Source organism: Gymnogyps californianus, chromosome 1 (genome assembly GCF_018139145.2).
Source record: "Gymnogyps californianus isolate 813 chromosome 1, ASM1813914v2, whole genome shotgun sequence".
In the NCBI taxonomy this organism is placed as follows: Eukaryota; Metazoa; Chordata; class Aves; order Accipitriformes; family Cathartidae; genus Gymnogyps; species Gymnogyps californianus.
The window spans coordinates 75,037,864-75,060,534 of record NC_059471.1 but is presented as its reverse complement, the minus strand read 5'-3'; the positions used below and the strand labels follow the sequence as shown (position 1 = coordinate 75,060,534).

Below are 22,671 nucleotides of genomic sequence, written 5' to 3'. Positions count from 1 at the left end.
CTCACCAGTATTTTCTCCGCAGCCCTCCTGGACAAAGGAATGGCAAATGTTCCTGCAAGTGCATCTCTCGAGATTTCAGCCTCTTTCTGCTCTTCCCTTCTGCGGAGGCAAGCTGGGAAGCACACGGCAGGTCTGGAGCTTTGCTCGCTGCTTCCGTCTGGCTGGTTTCAGGCAAAGACCCTGTAACAGACAGTGAACAGACTCGTTCTTCAGCCTCACCCTCAGAGGTCTTGAGACGGACATTTCCAATATGTTCCCCACAGCAGTGAAGCAATGGGGCCAAGCTCAGAGGGAGATTTGGAGCAAAGCATTCATTTATTGAAGGAGCCAGCTAAAAGCCACATAAAAGAAAATCCATTTAATTTGCCCACTGGTCATTTTTGCAATCTAGATTTATGATCTTGGTCCCGGTCCATAAGTGCTATCAGTACTGCTGAGTCTGTATAACGCTCCAGAAAGGAGGGCCTTTGGGACACAAAGGAACAAGCTTTCTGAAGGCAAGTCACTTAAAAGAAAATTTCTGAGAAAGGATGAGAAAGAAACTAAAGCACGGTCTGGAAAAATTCCCTTTCCTCCACATACAACTGCACATGTCCATAGCACTTAGCATTTTTACTGGCTATTGTTTTCATAATGGCTTTAGTACATTTAACTAAGTCCCACCATATCCGTGCAGTGAATACCTCATTACGGATGGGAAGTCCATGAGAGCTGCTGAAGCCTGGATGCAGCCCACCTAACTATAATTCTTTAAGTGAGGAGTATAATCTTACAGGATCCCTAGAAATTCAACAGAGAGAAAGACCCCAGAAGGTGATTTCGCCCAGATCATCTGGGCTGAAGATCTGAATCAACTTCTGGAAATACCTCTCCTGTCTCAATTATCTACGGGGCCTAAAGCAACAACGCCCTTAACTTAACAATTGAAAGCCATAAACCAAGTCAATGGCACAGACAAATGCCAGAGCTCAGTACAGAGCAGAATTCCAGATTATCTGAATTCGGCTCACTCAAAGTCTCCAGACCAACCTCACTGCTACTGAGTGACCTTTAACAACAAGAAAGCTGAAGGCAAAACCCCCAGTTCAAACTGGAAAGTCCACAACATCCAACACACTGTGGTACTGCTAATGCAAAGTATGAAGTGCATTTTAGCTGGGACAAAGCAAATACGGCTGATCCAGAACAGGGAAGTTTTCATACCATTAGACAATTTCCTTTTAAAAGAAGACGTCTTAGATGTGCCCACGGGGGACCACTCTCCTGAACTGCCGAGGACAGAGCTCTCCTCATCTTCATTTGCCAATAAAGAGTTCCTGTACCAAATCAACGGCTGCCATTCGTCTCCTCTGCAAGGCAGTGGTTCTGCTATATACCTCTGTAAGTAAGCATATCTGGAGAAAACCAAAAGCAAGCATAAGAAAACTCAGTAACTTTCCCTTCAATATCTAGGGAAGGTATTGCTAGAAAGGCTTTTTCCCTTTACTCTCCAAAGGTGCAGACAGAACTGTCGAAGAAAAAGAAAGGGCATCCCTTTTCTCAGAAATATCTGACATCTCTGAAACATCTGAATATTTAAAATGCAAATGCCTTCAAAGCTAAAGGAGTGCTTGAATTTTAGCATTAGAAACAACACTAGATCCACAGGAATTACAGAATTACATTAGTCTCTATAAAGAATTTCCTGTGCAGGAAAAGTCACTGCCAATTGCTGCTGCCAGGAGCAGTGTGAACGGAGCAGAACTCTGTGAGGATGCACCCCTTCTCCTGGTGGCCCTTTTCTGCCTCATGGACTGCAACGCAAAGGAAATCCCAGGCGAGAGATGCTCCTTGTGATTCAGTAGTACAGCAAGTCAGGAAATGGGGTATTTACACCATGAGTGCCTGTTTTTTCAAAATTAAAAACAAGAACAACCAATAAAATCACTTTTCTATAATGTCATCTCAAACTCAATCTAATTCTCTCAGGTTCCCAATAAAATGTCAAGTGTCTGCAAGAAGCAATTAACAGCTCTGAAGTTATGACAACACACAGGATGTGGGAAACATGGGTTCAAATCCCTGTTCTGCCTGATTCAATCCAGAGACTTGACAGTGGGCCTCCCTGAATCCCAGGTGAAGCTATCACCTTTCCTGGAGCAGAGAGGTCTCCTTCAAACACTCTTTTTGAAAAACAGGACATTTCTGACAAAGTCTTTCTGACCCATTCCTACTTCATAACAATAAGAAAACCAAAGTCTGACTCAGGATTAGAAACTGATATTCACTACATTTCAGCTACAGCTCATCACTTTAAAATCAAGCCCAGTGTTGTTAAAACAGACCCCACCTTAGCAAATACCAGAAGTGACAGTTTTAGTGCCAGCCTGTACAGTATATTATTCTTTCTTTGATTAGGAGTGTGGCCTGGAAAATATCAGACATTTCATCCGCTTTGCAAAACAAGAAAACTGGTGCTGGGAGGAGGTTAGGGTAAGCACCGACTCTGAAACAATTAGAGTCCTGGACTCTGGGGGCCCCAGGGATCAAGAAACCCTGGTAATGGAATTTGTTGGTTTCAAACAAGCATGTATTGTAACTACTGTTTTAGGGTCTAATCCAACTGCTATCAATGTCAATGGAAAGACTCCTACTGATTCAGGAATCAGGCCCTTCATGCTGCTTGTTATTCAATAATTCATTTCTTGTGTGCATTTTGCAGCACAGAGCAATTGACAAGTCAGATATTTTACTGCTTCAGCCTGGGCAATTACAGGGGAGGAGGTTAAAATCCATATACTTTGATGGTGTTGAAATACACTCCTTTCTAACAAATGCCCATATTCTGTATCTCATCTGTTACAGGTACATTCACATATGTTAACATACAGACCTGGACATCAATCCTATGATTAATAATAAAAATGAAAATAACCAGATGTTTATTTCTAAAAGTTCATGTTGACCTAAAACATTCCATCCAGTAATTTATGATGGAGCTAAACCTAAATATTTCTAAGAGGAAATATAATCTCCAGCCCCTGCAAGGCATTTTAGGCCTCCCAGAATAGAAACTGTTACTCTAGAAACATAGTCTGAATGTAGTTGTGGATAAAATTGCAATTTCCCCCTTTGTGAATTTTATTGTTTCCCATTTGTTTTCAGCAGCAGTGGGAAGGTCCAAAGCAGTAAGAACTGAAGTCAAAGTGCATTCCCTGCTACGTTCTGTATTTCCCACAAAAGTTTTCAATGAATAAGTCTACCTGAATGTATCTAATACATTCAGGAATATACTTCTGGAATATATCCTCTGGTCAAGAAGTTAAATATAGCCCTAGGAAAAAAATTATCAGGATTTAGCTTTAAATCTGCCCACAACAATGATGAAATATTTTCCTCTTGTTTAATTAAAAATTATTCCTTGGAGGTAAATGAAATGACAAAGTTTTTCAAGGATGGATTAACAGAAATCTACTGATTGCACAAGCGTCACCACACAGATGATAACAGCTCTTTAAAATCCAGACAACATGGACAGAGTTGTACAGAAACTGTACAAAACATAGGCTGGAGCACCTCTCCTATGAGGACAGGCTGAGAGAGTTGGGGTTGTTCAGCCTGGAGAAGAGAAGGCTCCAGGGAGACCTTGTAGCAGCCTTCCAGTACTTAAAGGGGGCCTACAAGAAAGCTGGAGGGGGACTTTTTACAAGGGCCTGTAGTGATAGGACAAGGGGTAATGGCTTTAAACTGAAAGAGGGTAGGTTTAGATTAGATCTAAGGAAGAAGTTCTTCACTGTGAGGGTGGTGAGGCACTGGAACAGGTTGCCCAGAGAAGCTGTGGATGCCCCATCCCTGGAGGTGTTCAAGGCCAGGCTGGATGAGGCTTTGAGCATCCTGGTCTAGTGGAAGGTGTCCCTGCCCATGGCAGGGGGGTTGGAACTAGGTGATCTTCAAAGGTCCCTTCAAACCCAAATCCTTCTGTGATTCTATGATTCTATGAAAACTAATTCTAGTTGTAGATCTCAAAGATTCTCTCTGAGAAAAATGCAAGAATAGAAAGGGAAGTTATCACTACCCATAGATTATCCACTTTAGATTTACCAGGGGTTGTAATCAGTATATGTCAAATATTTTTCTTCTGTATTTTGCATTTTGGGTTTGAATACATTTTTTAAAATACATTGTCTGGGTAGCTGGCAATCGTTAATAAATTGTGTTTGTCATGTAAAGTAACAGGAAAGTAGACATTTTACCACTCTTGACCCTTGTTATATAAAAATTGGTTGATGATCCCCATGGAAGTTAACTTCAATTTAAGTCAAAGTGACACAGGAGCAAACAAGTTACACAGGGCTCAGCAAGATGTGATGGTTGGGTTTTTTTTCCATTTCTGCTGACTTCTTCTCCAAAGTGGAACTTTTCTTGTCAGGTACTGGAGTGATTTGCTCAGGAATTCAAAAAGGCAGATGTGTCTTAATGTTTCATCTTACATTGCCATGTCTTCAAATATGCTCTCAGGAAAATGGAAATACCTGTTATATATTTTGCAATAGTTTTTACAGTATCTGTAAATAGAAGACTGAAGTGCAGAGATCCAGATCCAAAAAAAGCAGCACTGACTAGGGAAGTAATGACAAAGGTCAAATAAAAGGAAAAACATTACTTCCTTCTCAAAAATGACTGGAGTTGAGGCAGGTGAAGAAGGGAATAAGAGACATAATCATACATCTCTCTGTTCAGATGCATAATGCCCCATGATGCTAAAATAAGGGTATCATTCTTATATTATTAAATGTAAATATTTAAACCACTGTAAAACACGGGCCCAACTGGATCAGGGCATATTCCCCTGTAAATAGTAAATTCTTGAATTTAAATATCCACATTATGAATAGTGTCATGTATCTTTCTATTCCAAATATATTCCATGGAACTCACGTAATTGAGTCCTGAAGCTGTGGCACTGGACCATTACAAAATAATGATCCGGGCGCTATCTCTTCCTCAATCTTTTCTGCTTTACTTTTCTATTCAGAAAAGCATTCCTGCCGCTCCACTAGCCAGTCAAGGTGCAAATCTCTTCCACCAAGTTAACATTGTCCTTCCATTAGAAGAATTTCCATATGTGGCTACAACTATGTCTAAAAAAGATCTAGAATGCATACTGCACATACAATCTGAAATTACTACTACTACAAAATTCAACAAGTGTCTCTCAAACTAACAGCCTCAGGGGCGGATTGATTTCAAAGGTTCTCTGAAAAGCCCTTGAGCAACTTCTGCAACACTGAAGGTCAAGTGTCCCATGTACAGGGATACAGAAAACACAAACTGTATATGACAGTGTACAAGAACTTAACTTACACTAGTCTTTTGTCTGGCTTTAGCAGCTTGTTGGAAAATTCACTGATGATTAACAGAAAGCTCAAGTTAGGAGGCAAGCATTTTCCATCTACTCCAGTAGCTCCTTGAAAAGCAAATTCAATCCCTTCCCTATTGGAAGAAAAAAAAACAAAACAAGAGAGTAATAAAACAGACAACTAACAAAAGCAATGACCATGGACAAAGTGATGTTACGTGGCACATACTTGTGTATCATGGCTACAGATTCTCTAGATTTCACTTGGTCCCAGCCAAACGTTAGTGAAAAGCGACGAGCAAGTTCTTTCATATTTGTGAAGGAAGCAGAGGAGAAGTCCACACCGCTACAGCTGTCTTGGCTTTCTGCATGTGTCTGAAACAGCTGCAAAAGAAGTCTCAGACAAGCAACCATATGTAATCCTACAAGCAAACACAGCACCAGGAGGACACAGAGACATGCACAGCAAGCAACAGTGAGCTTACACAGACAGAAGTCTTACAAAAGAGCAGGTAAGTCATGTGCTTCAGAAGCACACAACTGGAACAACGACTAGAAACTCACACAAAGGACACTGTTGTGCTTACCAGATAGGCACAAATCAAAAAATAAAAGTAAAAAATGATGTGCATAAACAGAGAACCGATTCCTGAAGATGAGGGCTCCACTGCCCCCTCTCCTGTTGGGACTTCTGAATCAAGCTCCAGAGGCCTAATTTGCCTGAGAGGCTTTCAGAATATCAGAATGCAGATATAAAGCAGCAAGTTTGGCAGCAGCGTAGTCCAATTTCTGAGGGTGAGACTGGGTCAAAAGCACGTCTCGAGTCCAATTAACTATGTTTTGGGGTTTTTTCCTAACAGAACATGGAGGTAGCTTGTTCTCTTCAACCTGTTAACTTTCAAGGTCAAGCAAAGGCCAAAAAGGGCCTGTTGTCTATGTGATACCTAAACACAAAGTCCTGACTGTGTCAGCAGAATATATGTAGCCAAATGCTGCTTAGCCTCATTTAAGCTCAGATTTCAGGGTCTAGTTCACAGATCTAAGCCCCTGGCAATGTGTGTGAAATAAGCAAAGCTCATGTATCAGTACCCCCTGGGAGGAGCCTGCTCTGTGGCTTACAGCACGACTCCAAGCTAGAAGCAGCTCTGGTCATGGGCAGAGCTGGCAAAAGCAGCTGCTAAAATAGCTAACTGGCCTCATCAGTCAGCAGCTGCAAGCCCCAGCAACTGAGACCCTTCAGAAGAGCTGTGACCCACTTTCTTCCAGAAAAAAATACTGAAAATACTGGGGATTAGAGCTGGCCAGCCACAGACACATTTGTGGTTCCTCAAATTCAATAGGAATTGAGGTAGTCCGTAAAACACAGAATACTATCCTTAACCTTTGTTAAGGTTAAGAGACACCTACCATGTCCCAAGAAACACTCCGTAATCTCACATCAGTCCTAACACACTATGCATTTGAAGATTAAAAACAAGACAAAAAAATCGCACACAAAATTACGTTTTAAAACAGGTGTAATGATTTGAAGGGAGTTTTAATTATGACATGCAAAAACAACATACACATAGAAAGTACAGGCAAGGAAATTATTTCTTCCGCTAGGTTTGTTAATGAATTTGAATAATTACGGCAAGGTAGGTAAAAAACTCCAATATGAATACAGCTGTCGTAAGAGCCCCCAGTCTCTTGCTTTAATCTTAACCTTACCTGCTGCAGACAGAGAACCAGTGTCTTGGCAGTCTGAATTTTGTTATTGTGCCTTGTCTTGCTTAACGTTTCTTTAATTATGTCTCCAAAATCATTGTAGGTCTATTAACAGCAACAAAACAAATGAGAATTATCATTCCCCTTCTTTAGCACTGGGAGTACACAAAACACATGACTGTGTTCATGTGACACAAGAAGTTCATAAAACACTCCCAATATCAGAATAGCCAAGCTAAAAGATGAGAACTAGACTTTTTATATTATTTCATATGTAAAGCAATGGTATGCTCCTTTAAGAGTAATGTGAGGATTAAAGTTACACTGAAATTGTTAAGTATTTATTACAACGAAAGAACAAAGCCTCCTCAGGAGAGACATAGAGAGTTTTCTGTATTTAACCAGTGCTTGCCTTGGGCCCAATGAAGTAAAGAACAAGATCCATATTCAGGTATTTCCAAAGTCCTGTTAGTTGACTCAAGGAAACTGCCCACTCTCTGCGTTCTCAGCCCTCCTGAAACCCACTTCAGAGTGGCAGAAGCTCTACCAGTTGTCTGAACACTGGGACTCATGTGAAATCTAGGCCATCTGCATATGGACTGTGTGAGCTGTATGAAGTAAGTTGACCACTTCAGTGTGAGAATCTCTATAGTTAAAATGCTCTCCCAGCCATAAACTGCTCTGCAATGGCCTCTCTGGAGAAGCTGAGGAGCAGACGTTCAGACAGACATACCCTCTACTCAATTTTCAGTTACTTTGTCTGCAGTGAGGTACCTTTGCAGAGCAGAGAGGAGAGATTTGTCGCACTCTTGCTTGATTTTATAGCCCTTTTGTGATTATACAAGGATTCTGAGCCATAAGACTATTAACCCCACATCTTTCACAAGCACTGGAGTCACTTTCAAAAACTAAAATGCACTGATAGGCAAAGCAACCTTATCTAAAACATTACCTTCACATAATACTTATAGATCTCAGCAGCTGCAGTCATCTCTACCACATTATACACTATTAACTTGCAATATGCTGCAAGAAGACTCCGCTTTTTGTGCAAGTCGTCAAGTTTACAACTTTCATCCTTTCTCTCTTCCTCTTCTGTCAAGTCTAGGGAAACAAAAGCATTGAAGCTTTGTTCTACTACTTTATTCAAGATATCTCAATTTTAATGACCAACTTTCATCCAAATAGCACAGACTCAGCTGTTCAGTCAACACGCTAAGCAACAGATGCTAGCACTCATTCCTGTGTGTATCAGAAAACACAGGTTTATTTCCATTTCAAAGCTTGCAGCTGATGACAGTGAAAACGAGTTATTTCCACAGTCTTCTACTCTGATCTTCATAGGGCTTTCACATTTCTACTAGTCAGAATCTCCTTGTACAACACTGCTCACAGCTACAGAACAGAACCAGAGGGCAGAATAAAAAGCACAAACACACCAAATGGAAGAGACCAGACAAACTGCAACTGCATTTTTTTTCCTAGAATAACACAGATGCTAGAAAATCAGCACATAACTCATCAGAAACCCTACAAAAGTTGCCATTCACAGTCAACAAGAGAAGAGTTCAGATGAAACTCTGGTGGCCTTTTATGACAGGGTTACAGTGTTGGTGGATAAGGGAAAATCAACTGACATCATCTACCTGGACTTGTGCAAAGCATTTGACACTGTCCTGCATGACATCCTTGTCTCAAAATTGGAGACATGGATTTGATGGATGGACCACTCGGTGGATAAGGAATTGGCTGGATGGTTGCACTCAAAAGAGTTGCGGTCAACAGCTCGATGTCCAAGTGGAGAGCAGTGACGAGTGGTGTTCCTCAGGGGTCAATATTGGGACAGGTGCTGTTTAACATCTTTATCGGCGACATGGACAGTGGGATTGAGTGCACCCTCAGCAACCCTTTGCAGACAACACCAAGCTGTGTGGTGCGGTTGACACGTTGGAGGGAAGGAATGCCATCCAGAGGGACCTTGACAGGCTTGAGAGGTGGGCCCGTGTGAACCTCATGAAGTTCAACAAGGCCAAGTGCAAGGTCCTGCACATGGGTCAGAGCAATCCCAAGCACAACTACAGGCTGGACGATGAGTGGATTGAGAGCAGCCCTGAGGAGAAGGACTTGGGGGTGTTAGTGGATGAAAAACTGAATATGAGCCAGCAATGTGCGTTTGCAGCCCAGAAAGCCAACTGTATCCTGGGCTGCATCAAAAGAAGCATGAGCAGCAGGTCAAGGGAGGTGATTCTGTCTCTCTGCTCCACTCTTGTGAGACCCCACCAGGAGTACTGCATTCAGCTCTGGGGCCCCCAGCATAAGAAAAACATGGACCTGTCGGAAAGAGTCCAGAGGAGGGCCACGAAGATGATCAGAGGGCTGGAGCACCTCTCCTATGAGGACAGGCTGAGAGAGTTGGGGTTGTTCAGCCTGGAGAAGAGAAGGCTCCGGGGAGACCTTATAGCAGCCTTCCAGTACCTAAAGGGGGCCTACAAGAAAGCTGGAGAGGGACTTTTTACAAGGGCATGTAGTGATAGGACAAGGGGTAATGGCTTTAAACTGAAAGAGGGTAGGTTTAGATTAGATGTAAGGAAGAAGTTCTTCACTGTGAGGGTGGTGAGGCACTGGAACAGGTTGCCCAGAGAAGCTGTGGATGCCCCATCCCTGGAAGTGTTCAAGGCCAGGTTGGATGGGGCTTTGAGCAGCCTGGTCTAGTGGAAGGTGTCCCTGCCCATGGCAGGGGGGTTGGAGCTAGATGATCTTTAAGGTCCCTTCCAACCCAAACCATTCTATGATTCTATGAAACTCTCCAAGTGGTTATCAACAAGAGTGAAAGAAAAAAATAATTTCATATCATTAAGAACATATTAAGTCTCTGGAACATGGGTTAATTACTAGCTGGATAACTTGGGGAAAACAAATACTCTTAAGCGTCTTTCAACACAGCTATGAAGGTGCTTGGGGAGAGCTTCTTGCAGCTGGAGAGCTGAGATACACTCTTTCCTGCTGCAAATGTAATTATCAACTGCCAAAAGGCTTCAGTCTTTGACCTACAATTTTGATGTGGACTATTTCTGCTTCTAGCACGACTGTGGGCCTGGAAACAAACATAAGGCAAGTGACTGATCAGAATTATCTGCAACTTAGAGTTAAAACTAAAATGGAGCAGCTGCCAGCTGTGCACACAGACAAGCACACCCATAGCATGACAAAATCACTCGTTCAGGAAGGAATCTGCAATGGGATGACAGGGATCCTTTGTGGGGAGGACTGAGAAATTGAAAGCATCATACAAAATGGGTTTGAAACAGATCTCAGGCCATCTAACCCAAACCAGGATCAATTTTATCAGTTTCAGACACATAACATATGCAACCTGAAACATAACCTGCTTCAAAAACTCCCATGACTAGGATACTACAACCTACTTGAGCAATCTTTTCTATTGTATCTCTACGTTTACCAATAAGGATTCTCTTCTGCTATCCCCCTGTTGCAATTTAGGCCCATCACTTGCATGTACACTGTGACCTGAAGAAGTATGGTGCCCAAAACTGAACACAGAACTCCATCTGAACAGCTGAAGGACAAGAGTTTGACACAGTAACCTAGAACAATGCTTGGTTTTTGAAAACATGACACTTGAATTCAGCCTCAAAACCACAATCTATTTTCGAAATACTCCCAAAAGAAACCAGCCTTCACAATAACAGCCTCAATATGGCATCTGAATGTGTTTGAAAAAGGCAACAGAGCAAGAAGTACTATTCCCCACTAAATCTGCCCCGCACTCCCCAAATCAAAATCCACTAATCCTTTACTCTGATGGCTTAGAAGTGTCTATGCATTGACAGAGTCACACTGTACCACTGCAAGGCCTTCCTCTAACACCATCATCTGTACCACCAAAGTCAGTCTACCAAATACTTTTACATTCTCACCCATCCCTGCATTACATCAGCCCTTTTCATCCTACAAGTAAACTGGCAGCTATTTCCTGTGGTTGATCCACAGTGGATACCGATCAGTGAATAACAGGTCTGCCACTTTGTTTGTAAAGAAGCCCAACCAAAAAAAAACCAAAAAAACCCCGAGACCAGCCCCTTTTCCTGATATGTTCAGTGCAGATGACAATTGACAGCAAAAGCAGTAGATTGTTTCTCCAGTGATGAAGATGTCTAACCTTTGCTTTCCTCTTCTTCCTCCATGAAAACATGTTCCTGGATAAACAAAAGCAGTTTTTCCTGAAGTGATGTGCTAGGAAGATAATCTAGAAGTCCGACTGCTTCTTCGTTATTATTTGAATCCTGATGACTCAAAATCAGCAACCAGTCACAGAGTATCATGAAGGCCTGTATCAAGCAAACAAAGCCAAAGAAGGATTTAGAGACCATGTTACTTTTCATGCCAACTCCACTTTGCATCTCCATCAAACACCACAAGTCACAGTCTAGCTCCTATCCCACTTCTTCCTTGCAAGCTAAAGATTTCTGTTTGTCCCAACATGTAGTAAAATGCCACAGCTAAGCCCTTCCAGAACTTGTACCTTAGGATACAGTATATACAAGTATCATGCATGAACACCACCTACAGATTTTCAAACTTCCATGGGAAGGAAGAAGAGCTCTATTATGCTAGAATATCTCTCTTTTAACACGTGAATCACTGGACAATTTCTCCAATTTTTTTATTTTTTAATATTCATAGCAAGGCATTAATAAAGCAATGATAGCAACCAGTACACCGATCAGTCTAATCAGAAAACACAATGATTATCAACTGGCAAATTGAGTCATTCAGATTCAGACCCTGATTTTGCAGATGGACCCATGCAGACACATATCTACGCTTGATTAAAGCACTAACTTTTGTAGCATTTTAACTAACATAACTTTAATTTTCCTTTACAATAAATAGCTGAAGATTGTTTTTTAAAGAGTTATTTCTCTGCTAAGAGACAAAAAATAGCAAAAATCAGTAGAAGGAAATACTAGTATGAAAAGAAAGGCAGGCATTTAAAAGGAGGACTGAGCATGAATGCCAGTTAAGTGATAGAGAAACACAAACCTTTTCTCTTACATCTTTGTCCTTATGGTGGAGGAAGCACATGCAAATCTGACTGAAACGTCTCAACTCTCTTCTTAGTGCAAAAAGAGTCTCCTAAAAATGTATTTAGGAAAAGTGACAGGACAAATATGTTAGGCACTATGATTCAACAGAGAATTACAGAACAAACAACAGTTGCATCATTCTTCCACTGATATTATTCATTTAAGATAGCACAGCTGATGACATTATGAAAGAAGCTGACATCTCACAGTAGCAACACCTTACTAGCTATGAACAACTTTAAAACCATGTCTTGTTTTCAGGCACAATATCTGGGATAGAAAGGTCAATCCATAAAAATATATACTTCTCCCCCCTGCTCTGGTGCAGAAATGTGACAAATACTAGTAGGACATGTGCATCTGTCACACTTGTTGAGGCTAGTGGTATTCAGCAAGTCACAGTTTCTCCATCTGTAGGATGGGCAGCTCTAATAGCATGTATTCCCTTATTCACTTATTCACTTCAGCTTATCCTTATAAAGCAGTGATAATGATTTCCACTTTAGAGATGGAAGTAGAGTCATAAAAACTGTGGTCCATCCCACCTAATTTTCAATGTGAATTGCCTCCTGGAGTTGCTCTTCTCTCTCCCTCTATTGACTACAGAGGAAACACAGTTTAACTACGCCGTTAACTTTGGCACTCAGAAACTTAGACACCTCTATTTGTTACGATGAATCCAGCAGAGAGACTAATCGATGTGCCCACAGCCACTTTCTGATCCTTCACCAGGTCCCAGCTGTTGCACTGCACTGAGCTTTGAGCAGTCAATAGAAGAGGAATGCCCTTACAGGAGGGCTGGATTTCATGGTATGCAACTGTATCTTTACAAGAAAGTGGATCCATCCCAGGGCATGCTGAGAAGAAGCAGAGAGGGAGGTAAAACATTGCCTTAACACTATTGGGGGAGGAGGGGGGGAAGAAACAGTCCTAGAGCTGCTGTCCAGGAAATGTTCTTTTTTGCTCTTGGACCTTCTCTCTCTGCCAACATCCAGATTTGGCCCTACACAGTGGGCTGTAACATTGTGCTTCCAATCAAAATCTGCTCCCATATGAAAGGCCAAATTAAAAAATGTGCTGCCCCATTATCAGTCAAGCTAATCGTGTCTGGACTGAAAGGCAGAACATATTAGAGCAGTGAGAGATGTGGACATCCACACAGGAATGGAACGGGACGGGAATAGATAGTGAATCAGTCACCAAACGGGTAACCTCCCAGCTAGCATTTCTCACACAAAACAAATGTCCGTGTCAGCGTCCTGTTCTGTACACACAGGAGCACCAGGGGAAGGGGACAGAATGACAGAAGCAGCAGCACTCAGTGTAGTCAGAAATCACCATAAAGAGGAGCCACACAGGTACACATTCACATGTGAACCAAAGCATAAAAGAGTTTTCCCCTCTGGTGTCTTAAACTAGACTGTCTTCTGAAATACCTGCCAGAGCTTGGCACTTTATAAAACCAATTAAGAAAGCAAATAGTCAGCTGATGAGAAAATTACCACTTTCCTCAAACTTTCTGCCAGAAATATGTAAGTAAAACAAGAAAATAAAAAAGAAACAAAGCAACAGGACTTCCTGGAGTTTTCATTGAATATTCTTTGTTGCTTAAAACAAGAAAACAACAAACTGTTTGGCAGTGGAACAAGTTCCATATCTCCATCAAGCCCCAGGAATTCGATGCACATGTTTTCCAATAAAAATAGAGGTGAACCATTGTTCATTTATTCTCTTGCAGACTGAAAAAGCATAAACATTTTTAAAAAAAGAGGGCAAGACAGAGAGAAAATGCCTCAACCCAATTTGGTTTCCTCAAGAAAAAACACAAATTATCTTCTTAGAAAGCTTGGGTTTTTCTGGCAATCTGAGAACAGAAAAGCAACTTAAACTTCTAGAAGCACAACTCTGGGTTTCAAAATTACGTGGAGTGGCCAACCTTGGGAGACTTTTCCGAAACTGCAGCTAGTTGCCACAGGAGAGAAAAATACGTGCACTGGAGAGCTGGCAGGATCATCTGCAAATAAAAACACATGTCCTTTATTTACATGAAAGGCTCAACAGCAAGAAGCTTAGGACAAAACAAAGCATCCAAGCCTGACATTCTGCATGCTGCTTGCATGACCATTTCTCCACTGTAAAGTATTTACACCCTCAAAATAAATTTAATAGGTTTACATACAAGCAAACGTTGCCTCCTGAAAACTTCATTACTAAGGTGCTGCTTCTGCAGAATTCATCTTGACGAGTTCAATGGAAAGTAACCTTGTACTAAAAAGGTGTTCACAGAGGCTAACTTAGCTTAGCTTCTCAGGATTCCTCTGCAGTCTTTGGTGAACGGCAGACTCCTCCAGAGGGCAATTCAGAGCAGAAGCCAAACCTTCATGCTCCGATGCTCCATCTAAAGGAGTCCACCTCTACCCACTGGCTGCAGGCTCCCTCTACTCAACTAAATTTCACCCCTTCCCGAATAACCTCAAGTCCTCTCCTGAAAACGGGGACTGATTAACATTCGTGACTGCTAGAGTACTTCACCTTGTAATCCCAGGATACACATCTCCATGTTGGCACAGCCAATGTTTGAGTTGAGGCAACCAGACAACCAAAAGGCTACAGTTGAGACAACTGGTAATTACAAACCATCTTCACCAAGAGTCAATCTGCAAGCAACAGGTCCAAAGTATTCCAGTTTCTGGTTACATGCAATCTATAAGGGGCTCCTCACAGTCCCAACAATTTCATGTGCACTGAGTGCAAGACTGTGCAATCAATGGGAAGTACTGAGCATGACAAAGGATCAATCCACATGTCAGATGATTATCATAGTTTTGGACAATCTCCAAAATAAATGAATCTATGGCATGAATTTACCGATTCCAATAACGTTATACCAAAGACAGCCTCAGTTTCCACATTGAGAAATGGAAACACCATCTTCCTGCCTCATTGGACACTGATATATAAGATTATTTACTGTTTCCTAATTTTTCTGCTTTCAACAAGAAAAACCTCTTTCAATGTTAAATATTAACAACTCACCAGAACCGGCAAACTCCTATGTTCCTTTTCAAACACCAGCAACCTTAAAGTCTTGTCGTACAGATTCCACTTCGTAAGATCATGGGCACTGCAAGTGAAAAAGAAACAATAATGACGTGAAAAGAAACAATAATGACACTAAGCAAGAAATGAAATCTCACCTGACCAAACAGGTTAAATGTATCCTATTTTTGCCTTCATCTGATGTACACCAATAACGTTAAACAACTAATTATCAATTATAAGGGGGGGAAAAATGAAATTAAGTTTTTCATGATCTAATACTGCAACCTTTAGTCCATAGCTTTACAGTCTGCATTCCTACCACAAAACTGCAGTGTCGTGAGGAGAGGAAAAAGAAGCTTGAGCTCTGTACCTTTTTCTATACTCTATCCACACTCTCTAAGTGCCCAAAAAGGTCTAAAGAACAATTTCCCCACCCCGCTTTAAAAGACCGTTTCTAATACTTTTGAGTATTTGCAACTCAACGTTAGACTTCTCTTTGCAAAAACAGAGCAGCCCTAGCACACAGGATAGGTAAAAGACACATTGAGAAGAAGGCCCAATTCCCCCACCCTCTACTATCTTGCACAATAATTTACTTGGTGAACAATCCCTGGAGAACCAAGCTTTTGAGAAATCCATCTTTTAACAAAAGAAGATCAAATAAACTAAAACAAACAAAGCAGATTACATCTGCTGGGAAAAAAGACTGCATTCACTATACCCTCTTCAGACTGACCACCAGTGTTGACAGTAAGGCAGTGCAAAAGCATCCAGCTAGGAGGGAGACACCACAGAGAGGATCTCTGTGCCCACTCTGACATCCCAACTCTGTAGCGCACACTTCTCAGCCACATTAGGGCTGATGCTCCAACCTCAGTAACGAGGCCAAAAAGAATTCCATATCCAAGAGTACAGTTCTGTTAAGAAGAAACTAAACCTTGCAGCACCTCTTACAGGGATCATTTTCATTCTCTTGGGAAAAATCTTATTAAACCCAACAAACAAGAGCAATTCTCACTTTGCACCTGTTAGGTCGACACTTAAGTATATGGGAAAGTAAACTGTGTAAACAAACATCTCACTTATGAAAAGCTGCTACTCTTCTCAAAGCAGAGTGCATCCGGGAAATTTCTCCTGCATCCGTACAAAATCCTTCTCCCTAAATTATGAAAGTTTGGGAAAGAGAAAGGAATTAGCCAGTGTGGGGCAAGGCAACTGCTGTGTTCTCTTCCCAACCAACCCACAAGCTTGAACTACTCTCTTCCAGCCCCACCCAGTCCCTTCACCTTTAACCATGCTACTCATGTTTCCCTCTACAGTAAAAAGAAAACAACACGTTGACTGCACAGAAATTTTGTATAAGGAAATGTCCCTGTCATTAATAAGCCCACGGCAGCCTCCCTAGACTACAGTATTACTAACACAGAGTAAAAACTAGCAATTAGGCTAACACAGAAGTGCTAACCCTCAAACTCACAGGCCATTCATGGTCCCTCACACAGTTGTTAAGGATCTCTGGAAAGCTAACTGTTCACATGGTGCTGACTCTCCTTGCTTCCAGCTGCCAGATCACATTCAAAGATAGCTAAAAATATATTAAATACTTTCCCATAGATGCAATTGCTGTAGTTTCCACAAGTATACTATGTGATTATGGGAGACGGTATATACAACCAGGAATTAGAAGGGAGGGGTTCCAGGAGAAAATGTCTTTATTTAGATATGGATCACACTACGAAGGAGTTGAAGAATCCCTGGTCTAGCACTTATCTTGTTTCTCATAAGTACACATTCTCCCACATTGACATAGATATCTATTTAAGACCAACAAAATAAATCCAATCTGAGGTTAGGGGATTTTTTGGCTTGACACATTTTACAATATCCCAGTGTCCAATAAAAACCTGCCAGTGTTAATTCTCATACCATGGCATGACACCTGTTCATGACGGCACGTTGATCAGATCAGCTGCGGGCTTCTGTTGTTCAGTTCAGCCAGCAAGCTATTCATATCACCACCAGCTGTTTCTGCTTTTTAGAACTAATGAAAAACTTTGAGGGAGACTCTGCAGTCCTCCTTCAAGGGGAAAGTCATCATTTCAAAGACCCCAAAGCTATACAATCTGCATTACAGACTGGTGGGTTTTTTTTTTTCCCAGTACTATCTCTACAGCCAAAGTGGCAGCACAAAGGACATCTTGTGTACAATCAAGTATGTAGAAGTACAGAACTATACCTTTTGGGGAACAGCCTCATCACCTATAGATCCACAGCACTTATTAGCTTATCTTGCACATAGTATCTTTGTCACAGTAATGGAGCAACTATGGAGCAACTATGGAGCTTAGCTCCAGAATATTCAGAAGACATAAAATGCCCTGTTGCTGGTGTGGACTACCTTGCTTATTATTTGCCCCACTCTATTCCTGCCAAAATACATCTGCTTCATTAAAATGTAAACAGTCAATCTTTTCAGCGGTGCAAACCCATCTTTGAAACCTCTGCTCCCGTCAAGCAGAAACAGCAGGCAAAGAATAGTTCCATATCCCCCTTAATTTTTTTGTCTTCTTTTTTCATAGGGAAACAGTCTGTTTATCTCCACAATGAGTCACACTCACCTTTTGCCAGGAGCCGTCTAGGAGCTGGTTAAGCTGTCCCATCAACTCATCTATCAGTTGAGTTCGGGCACGATCCACCTGGCTATAGATGGCAATTTCTTCACTGCAGAGGATATAATAAGTCCTGGAGGAAGCCTCAAGGACAGACATGTCAGAGTGTTTGGCCACAATGTCTTTTACCTCTCTCAGCAAAGCATCCAAATGCTGCAGGTGAGAAAAGGGGTATTATAGGTAAATTGTACAAAAATCCACTTATGCTTTCGATACGTTTCACTAGGCCCATATATCTCTACAGGTCATACAACCAACATGAAATAAATGCCAGTCTAAGGAGCAGAGGGGCAGGATTAGAGGATACAACTTTCTTTCTAGGTTTATAGCTCTTTTTCATTATTATTGTCTCTGGATCTTCCTAAAGAATGAAACAACTGCTTTAAGTTCTCCTTTAGCAATACACATTTGGCACTACATAAAGACAAAGGTAGGGAATAAAAAATGCCTTTCCAAAGGACAGGTGTGTCTCCAAACAATGGAAGTTGTCTCCCTCAGCAGCAGAGGATGGAGAATGCTTCAGATCATGTCAGCAACTGAGGTCTTCACTCTTAGTGAGAGGAGGTAACTTCTGCCATTCTGCTGAGTCTCTCTCTTCCAGTTAATGTTTTGTGCTGAAATTAACCCAGGAGTGTTCGCCTAACATTACCTCCCTGTAAACATCCCTGCTTAAGAATACATTAAGCTATTTCAAGGATTTCATCTATCTGTTTCTGACCATCCCTCTCCCATCAGCAGATATACTATCTCCATTCTTATCTTTCAGTTACTATTATTCCCCAGCAGCTGGGAGTCAGACTTTAAGGAGAATGAAACCTATTCTGTAGTAAAACTCCTGGGAGACACCAGCTTAGACACATGGCATAACCCACCCTCTCTCCACCCAACAATGAAAAACCCAGGGCCGGGCCTACCACATGAAACCACAAACCATGACCCACCAGGGCCAGTCACAGCATATCAGAACTGACAAGCACTAAAGCTTTTCTTTGGCAGTCCCAAATCAAAAAGAAAAGCCTGAATAAGACCACTTTCCTCAAGGTATGAGACCATTTCTTTATATTTCAACAGTCTCCTACTTGTTCCAAGTCCCACTAAATCTGTATATTGTCACATAAATTTAGTACATTCCATATGAACCGACTACCTCAATTCCTATTCACCTTCTCTAGATGTCCCGTACTGTAAACATCTAAATCATAATACTGAGGAATCTGCAGAAGATTTGCCACTTTTTGTGCATCTGTTGAATACTGCAGAGAAAACACAGGATATGAGTACACTGCAGGAATTTTAATGAAATATTTAACATGCATTCACAGAGCAGCTGTTAGTTACCTTTGCCAAGAGCTGAGGAAGCACTATAATAAAGTGTTCAGTAATTTTGGTACAATCTTCCAATTGTATTTTCTTCTCTTTTACTGACAGAATCTGTAGATAAAGCATTTTGTTTCAATTATAAAATCTCTTAGATTTGAGTGGAATTTTACATGTAACCCAAGGTTAACTCAAATGCCTTTGTATAAAGCATATCAAGCTAAGATAAAGATACTTTTCCATGGAGACAACAAGATGCTTTTTTATTTTTTTGTTAACCTTAAATCAGATGCAAATCGCTGAACAGCTATATCTTGTGGATAAAATGCTCACCATTTGTCAATAACATGCTTCAACTGGCTTTCCTCTAATGCTCATCTCCTTCAACATCCACTACTAATAACATCTAGAGGTCAAAAGACACTGTGTCATTTCATAAAAATAAGCCATTTTATTTCCTACAATATACCTACCACTAGGAACATGCTGTCTGGCAAAGCACATAAGGCAAAGAGAATGTGGTTACAGGACAATAAATAAGACTAAGATGCACTGACTTTTTTGGCTGGACCTCTGCCCACTGGAGGATGACCTTCAGCTGCTTCTCTAACCGTTGCGAGGATAATTTCAATGAGAGCACTTTCATGGGCATCACTCAGTGCTGTAAGTAAATCAGTCTCCTTTCAGCATCACACAAAAGAAAAATGAAGATGCAGCAACAGCTAATGTAAAGCCTACTCATTTATCTGAGCAACTGTGGAAGGACACTATAGAAAGAAAGATGCAGTGTTGCTAAACAAACACCTAGCGAGTGTTTGATTTAATTTGAAGAAAAGTATTTTCTACATGTACTGAATACAAAAACAATTATTCCTCTCATGGCTAAACTTTCTAGGGCAGTTGGGCTCCCAAAAACACAGGCAGTTTTAACAAGGCCTACTCCTACTGACTACTATTTCATTTAGGACAAACCTGCTTCTTTGAGTACCAAAATGCTTTAACTCACTGCATCTACAAACTTTGATTTCAATCACACAACCACCTCCATTTCTACTACAACAACTATTCATAGAATCATAGAATGGTTTGGGTTGGAAGAGATCTTAAAGATTTATTTAAGTTCACTTTAAAATAACTATACAAAAAACTAATCCTCTAGAGTGTTAGAAGTCAATGAATGCAACACATTACTCATTTTCTTTTCAGGCATGAACAGTAGCCCGACACTACTGCACTTCAATCAATTAATACGTTTAGATTCTTAAGTTTTGGACAAACAAACAAAAAAAGTGAATGCTACATAAGCATTATGGCTTAATTATGCAAGTATTCTTGCAAAGTTTCTAAACTAACATTACATAAATACAGAATACTGAATAAAACAAATATGTTGATATAAATATCACATTGGCAGTGCATTGAGTTGCATCTGCTTTGTGGCCCTTGGGGACCACAATTTGGGACCAAAGGGTACTGCATTATGGAATGACCCTAAACTAGCTGAAGGCTAAGTTCAAAAAACAGTATCAAGAGATTCATTCAGACAAAACTAAGCTCTTTGCTTACCCACCTTCTCCATCTTCTTCAGCATTTTTTAACAGAAGAGTGGTCATGCACTCCCAGTCCTTCAGGAATTTGCCTGCCCAGTCCCACAAGCTGTCTATGAGGTATGCAACATGTTTGTGTAGCTAGGGATTAAAAACACAAGCTTATAGAAGCAAACAAATCATTAAAAGAAATACAGCTTCATATGTTCCTCTCCCTTTTTCCAATTACAAAGCTTTGTCATTCACACATATATTCACACACAGTATTCCAACATATTTGGTTTGAGGCTAATCAACATTTAAACACCATGTCTTCAACCTGATACAAAGCAGGAAAGTGGGGCAAAAAAAGCAGGAAAAGCAGGAAAAAAGCTTTTCTCTTTTTAGGATAGCTTTCCTTTGTAATCTAAGTAATCTCTTTAAAACTAGCTTCTGTATTGCTTTTATATTGCTGAACATAACAACTAAAAATCCAACCTTGGGACTAGAAACAAGTCAACATTTTAAGCAACATCTGTGAAATTCTTTGCAGAAAGGTTCAAAACTGCTGTGCCTGAGGCACTTTGGCGAGACATAGGTCTGCACCACTGCAAAAGCCAAACAGTGAAGTACAGCACTTAAGCTGATAAAACTCTCAGTAAAACTATGCAGTTCTTAGCATAGAGTCGTGGCACAGCAACCCATATTTGCTTGCAGAAAGACACAGACACATACCAAAAAACCCTCACTCAGTAGCATTAGTCTTTCAGGTCATTTTCAGAAGCTGCTTTGGCACCGAGTCTCTCCATTAACATAGTTGTAAATTACTTTTAATATAACAGAACAGAAATGTCTTCATTAAAAACTCATCCTAGAGAATGAAACCATCCCAAACACCAAACATTTCAGAGTTCACCACCAGAAATAGTTTTCAAAAGGAAGCCAATACTTGATTTAACATGCAATATTGGATTTAAAAGGCTTACTGCAGGGGCTGTTCTCACCTCACTCTCCAGGAAAAAACTTATTAATCTTTTCAACTGGTCAGTACTCGACCCAAACTTCCCTCCTCCTTTGGGCTGAACTTCTTCATCTCCCTCATGACTAAGCAGCCTGCGAACAGAAAAGGAAGTCAGTCCAGTTCTGCCACATTCTTCTTATACTCATGTGCCAATTTAACACCAATTCTGTCAAGATCCCAAGGACTGTATTTCCTCTAAATGTCTACTTATTTACTCCAAATCACATTAGACGTTTTTATCAGATGAAAGGAAAAGAGATTAGATTGTTTTCCATTATGAGAGATCTGCTATCCCTGTGGATGCAGAGACTATTTCTGACAGTTTCACAGGTACCCTGCCAGCGTTCTGGACAACAGACGCAGATTCCACAGCGTTGAACATATAATGAAGTAGGCATTTGCTCATGCCTGAAAAGGGCCTTGCTCTAGGCTGAATTTAAACCTTAACAACAGAGATATAACTACCCAACCATTATTCACATCATGGTACATCTTGGAACTGAAGCTTCTTAAAGAAAGCACAGTATCTTGTATTTATAAGAGGCAATTTACTCAACTTCACAAACACAGTGGAAAAACTGTTCTTCCTCTTCTGTCTGAAGTATGAAGCACAGTATGACACTTCAATTTCCATTTCCCTCTTTATCCAAAATGAGTGTGACTGTACTGCTCACAAAAAGTACTAATCCCAAGATAAATACAGGAAGGCCATCCCCGCAGATTACTGTAAGGCCCAGATGGCTTGGATTTAAGAGCAGGACCACACTACTCAATGTCAGTAAAAGCTTATACTTTCAGAAGGTGCTTCTGTTGGTATAATTTATGCCAGCTAAGTAAGTAACCTAAGTTAAAAATGCAGACATTGAGATTTCATGCAAACTAAGAAGTGGGGCGGGGCGGGGGGGGAAGCATAAGCATTTATACTAAAACTTCTAGTAGTATG

At 40.9% G+C, this 22,671-nt stretch overlaps 1 protein-coding gene across 1 annotated transcript in view; it reads right to left on the bottom strand.

Annotated features, from left to right (window-relative positions):
- LOC127022606 (cohesin subunit SA-2-like) overlaps positions 1-22,671 on the bottom strand; it is a 65,889-nt gene that overhangs the window by 3,744 nt on the left and 39,474 nt on the right. Inside the window, exons 14-30 of the mRNA XM_050906254.1 lie at positions 21,712-21,820; positions 20,752-20,869; positions 19,739-19,842; positions 19,203-19,295; positions 19,028-19,117; positions 17,814-18,017; positions 16,278-16,354; positions 15,190-15,277; positions 14,090-14,167; positions 12,110-12,202; positions 11,226-11,394; positions 7,998-8,149; positions 7,049-7,150; positions 5,568-5,722; positions 5,344-5,472; positions 1,204-1,394; positions 6-180 (exon numbers count right to left, since the gene is read on the bottom strand). Coding sequence (XP_050762211.1) covers positions 6-180; positions 1,204-1,394; positions 5,344-5,472; positions 5,568-5,722; positions 7,049-7,150; positions 7,998-8,149; positions 11,226-11,394; positions 12,110-12,202; positions 14,090-14,167; positions 15,190-15,277; positions 16,278-16,354; positions 17,814-18,017; positions 19,028-19,117; positions 19,203-19,295; positions 19,739-19,842; positions 20,752-20,869; positions 21,712-21,820 — 2,127 coding nt within the window. The remainder of the gene's footprint in view (positions 1-5; positions 181-1,203; positions 1,395-5,343; positions 5,473-5,567; positions 5,723-7,048; positions 7,151-7,997; positions 8,150-11,225; positions 11,395-12,109; positions 12,203-14,089; positions 14,168-15,189; positions 15,278-16,277; positions 16,355-17,813; positions 18,018-19,027; positions 19,118-19,202; positions 19,296-19,738; positions 19,843-20,751; positions 20,870-21,711; positions 21,821-22,671) is intronic.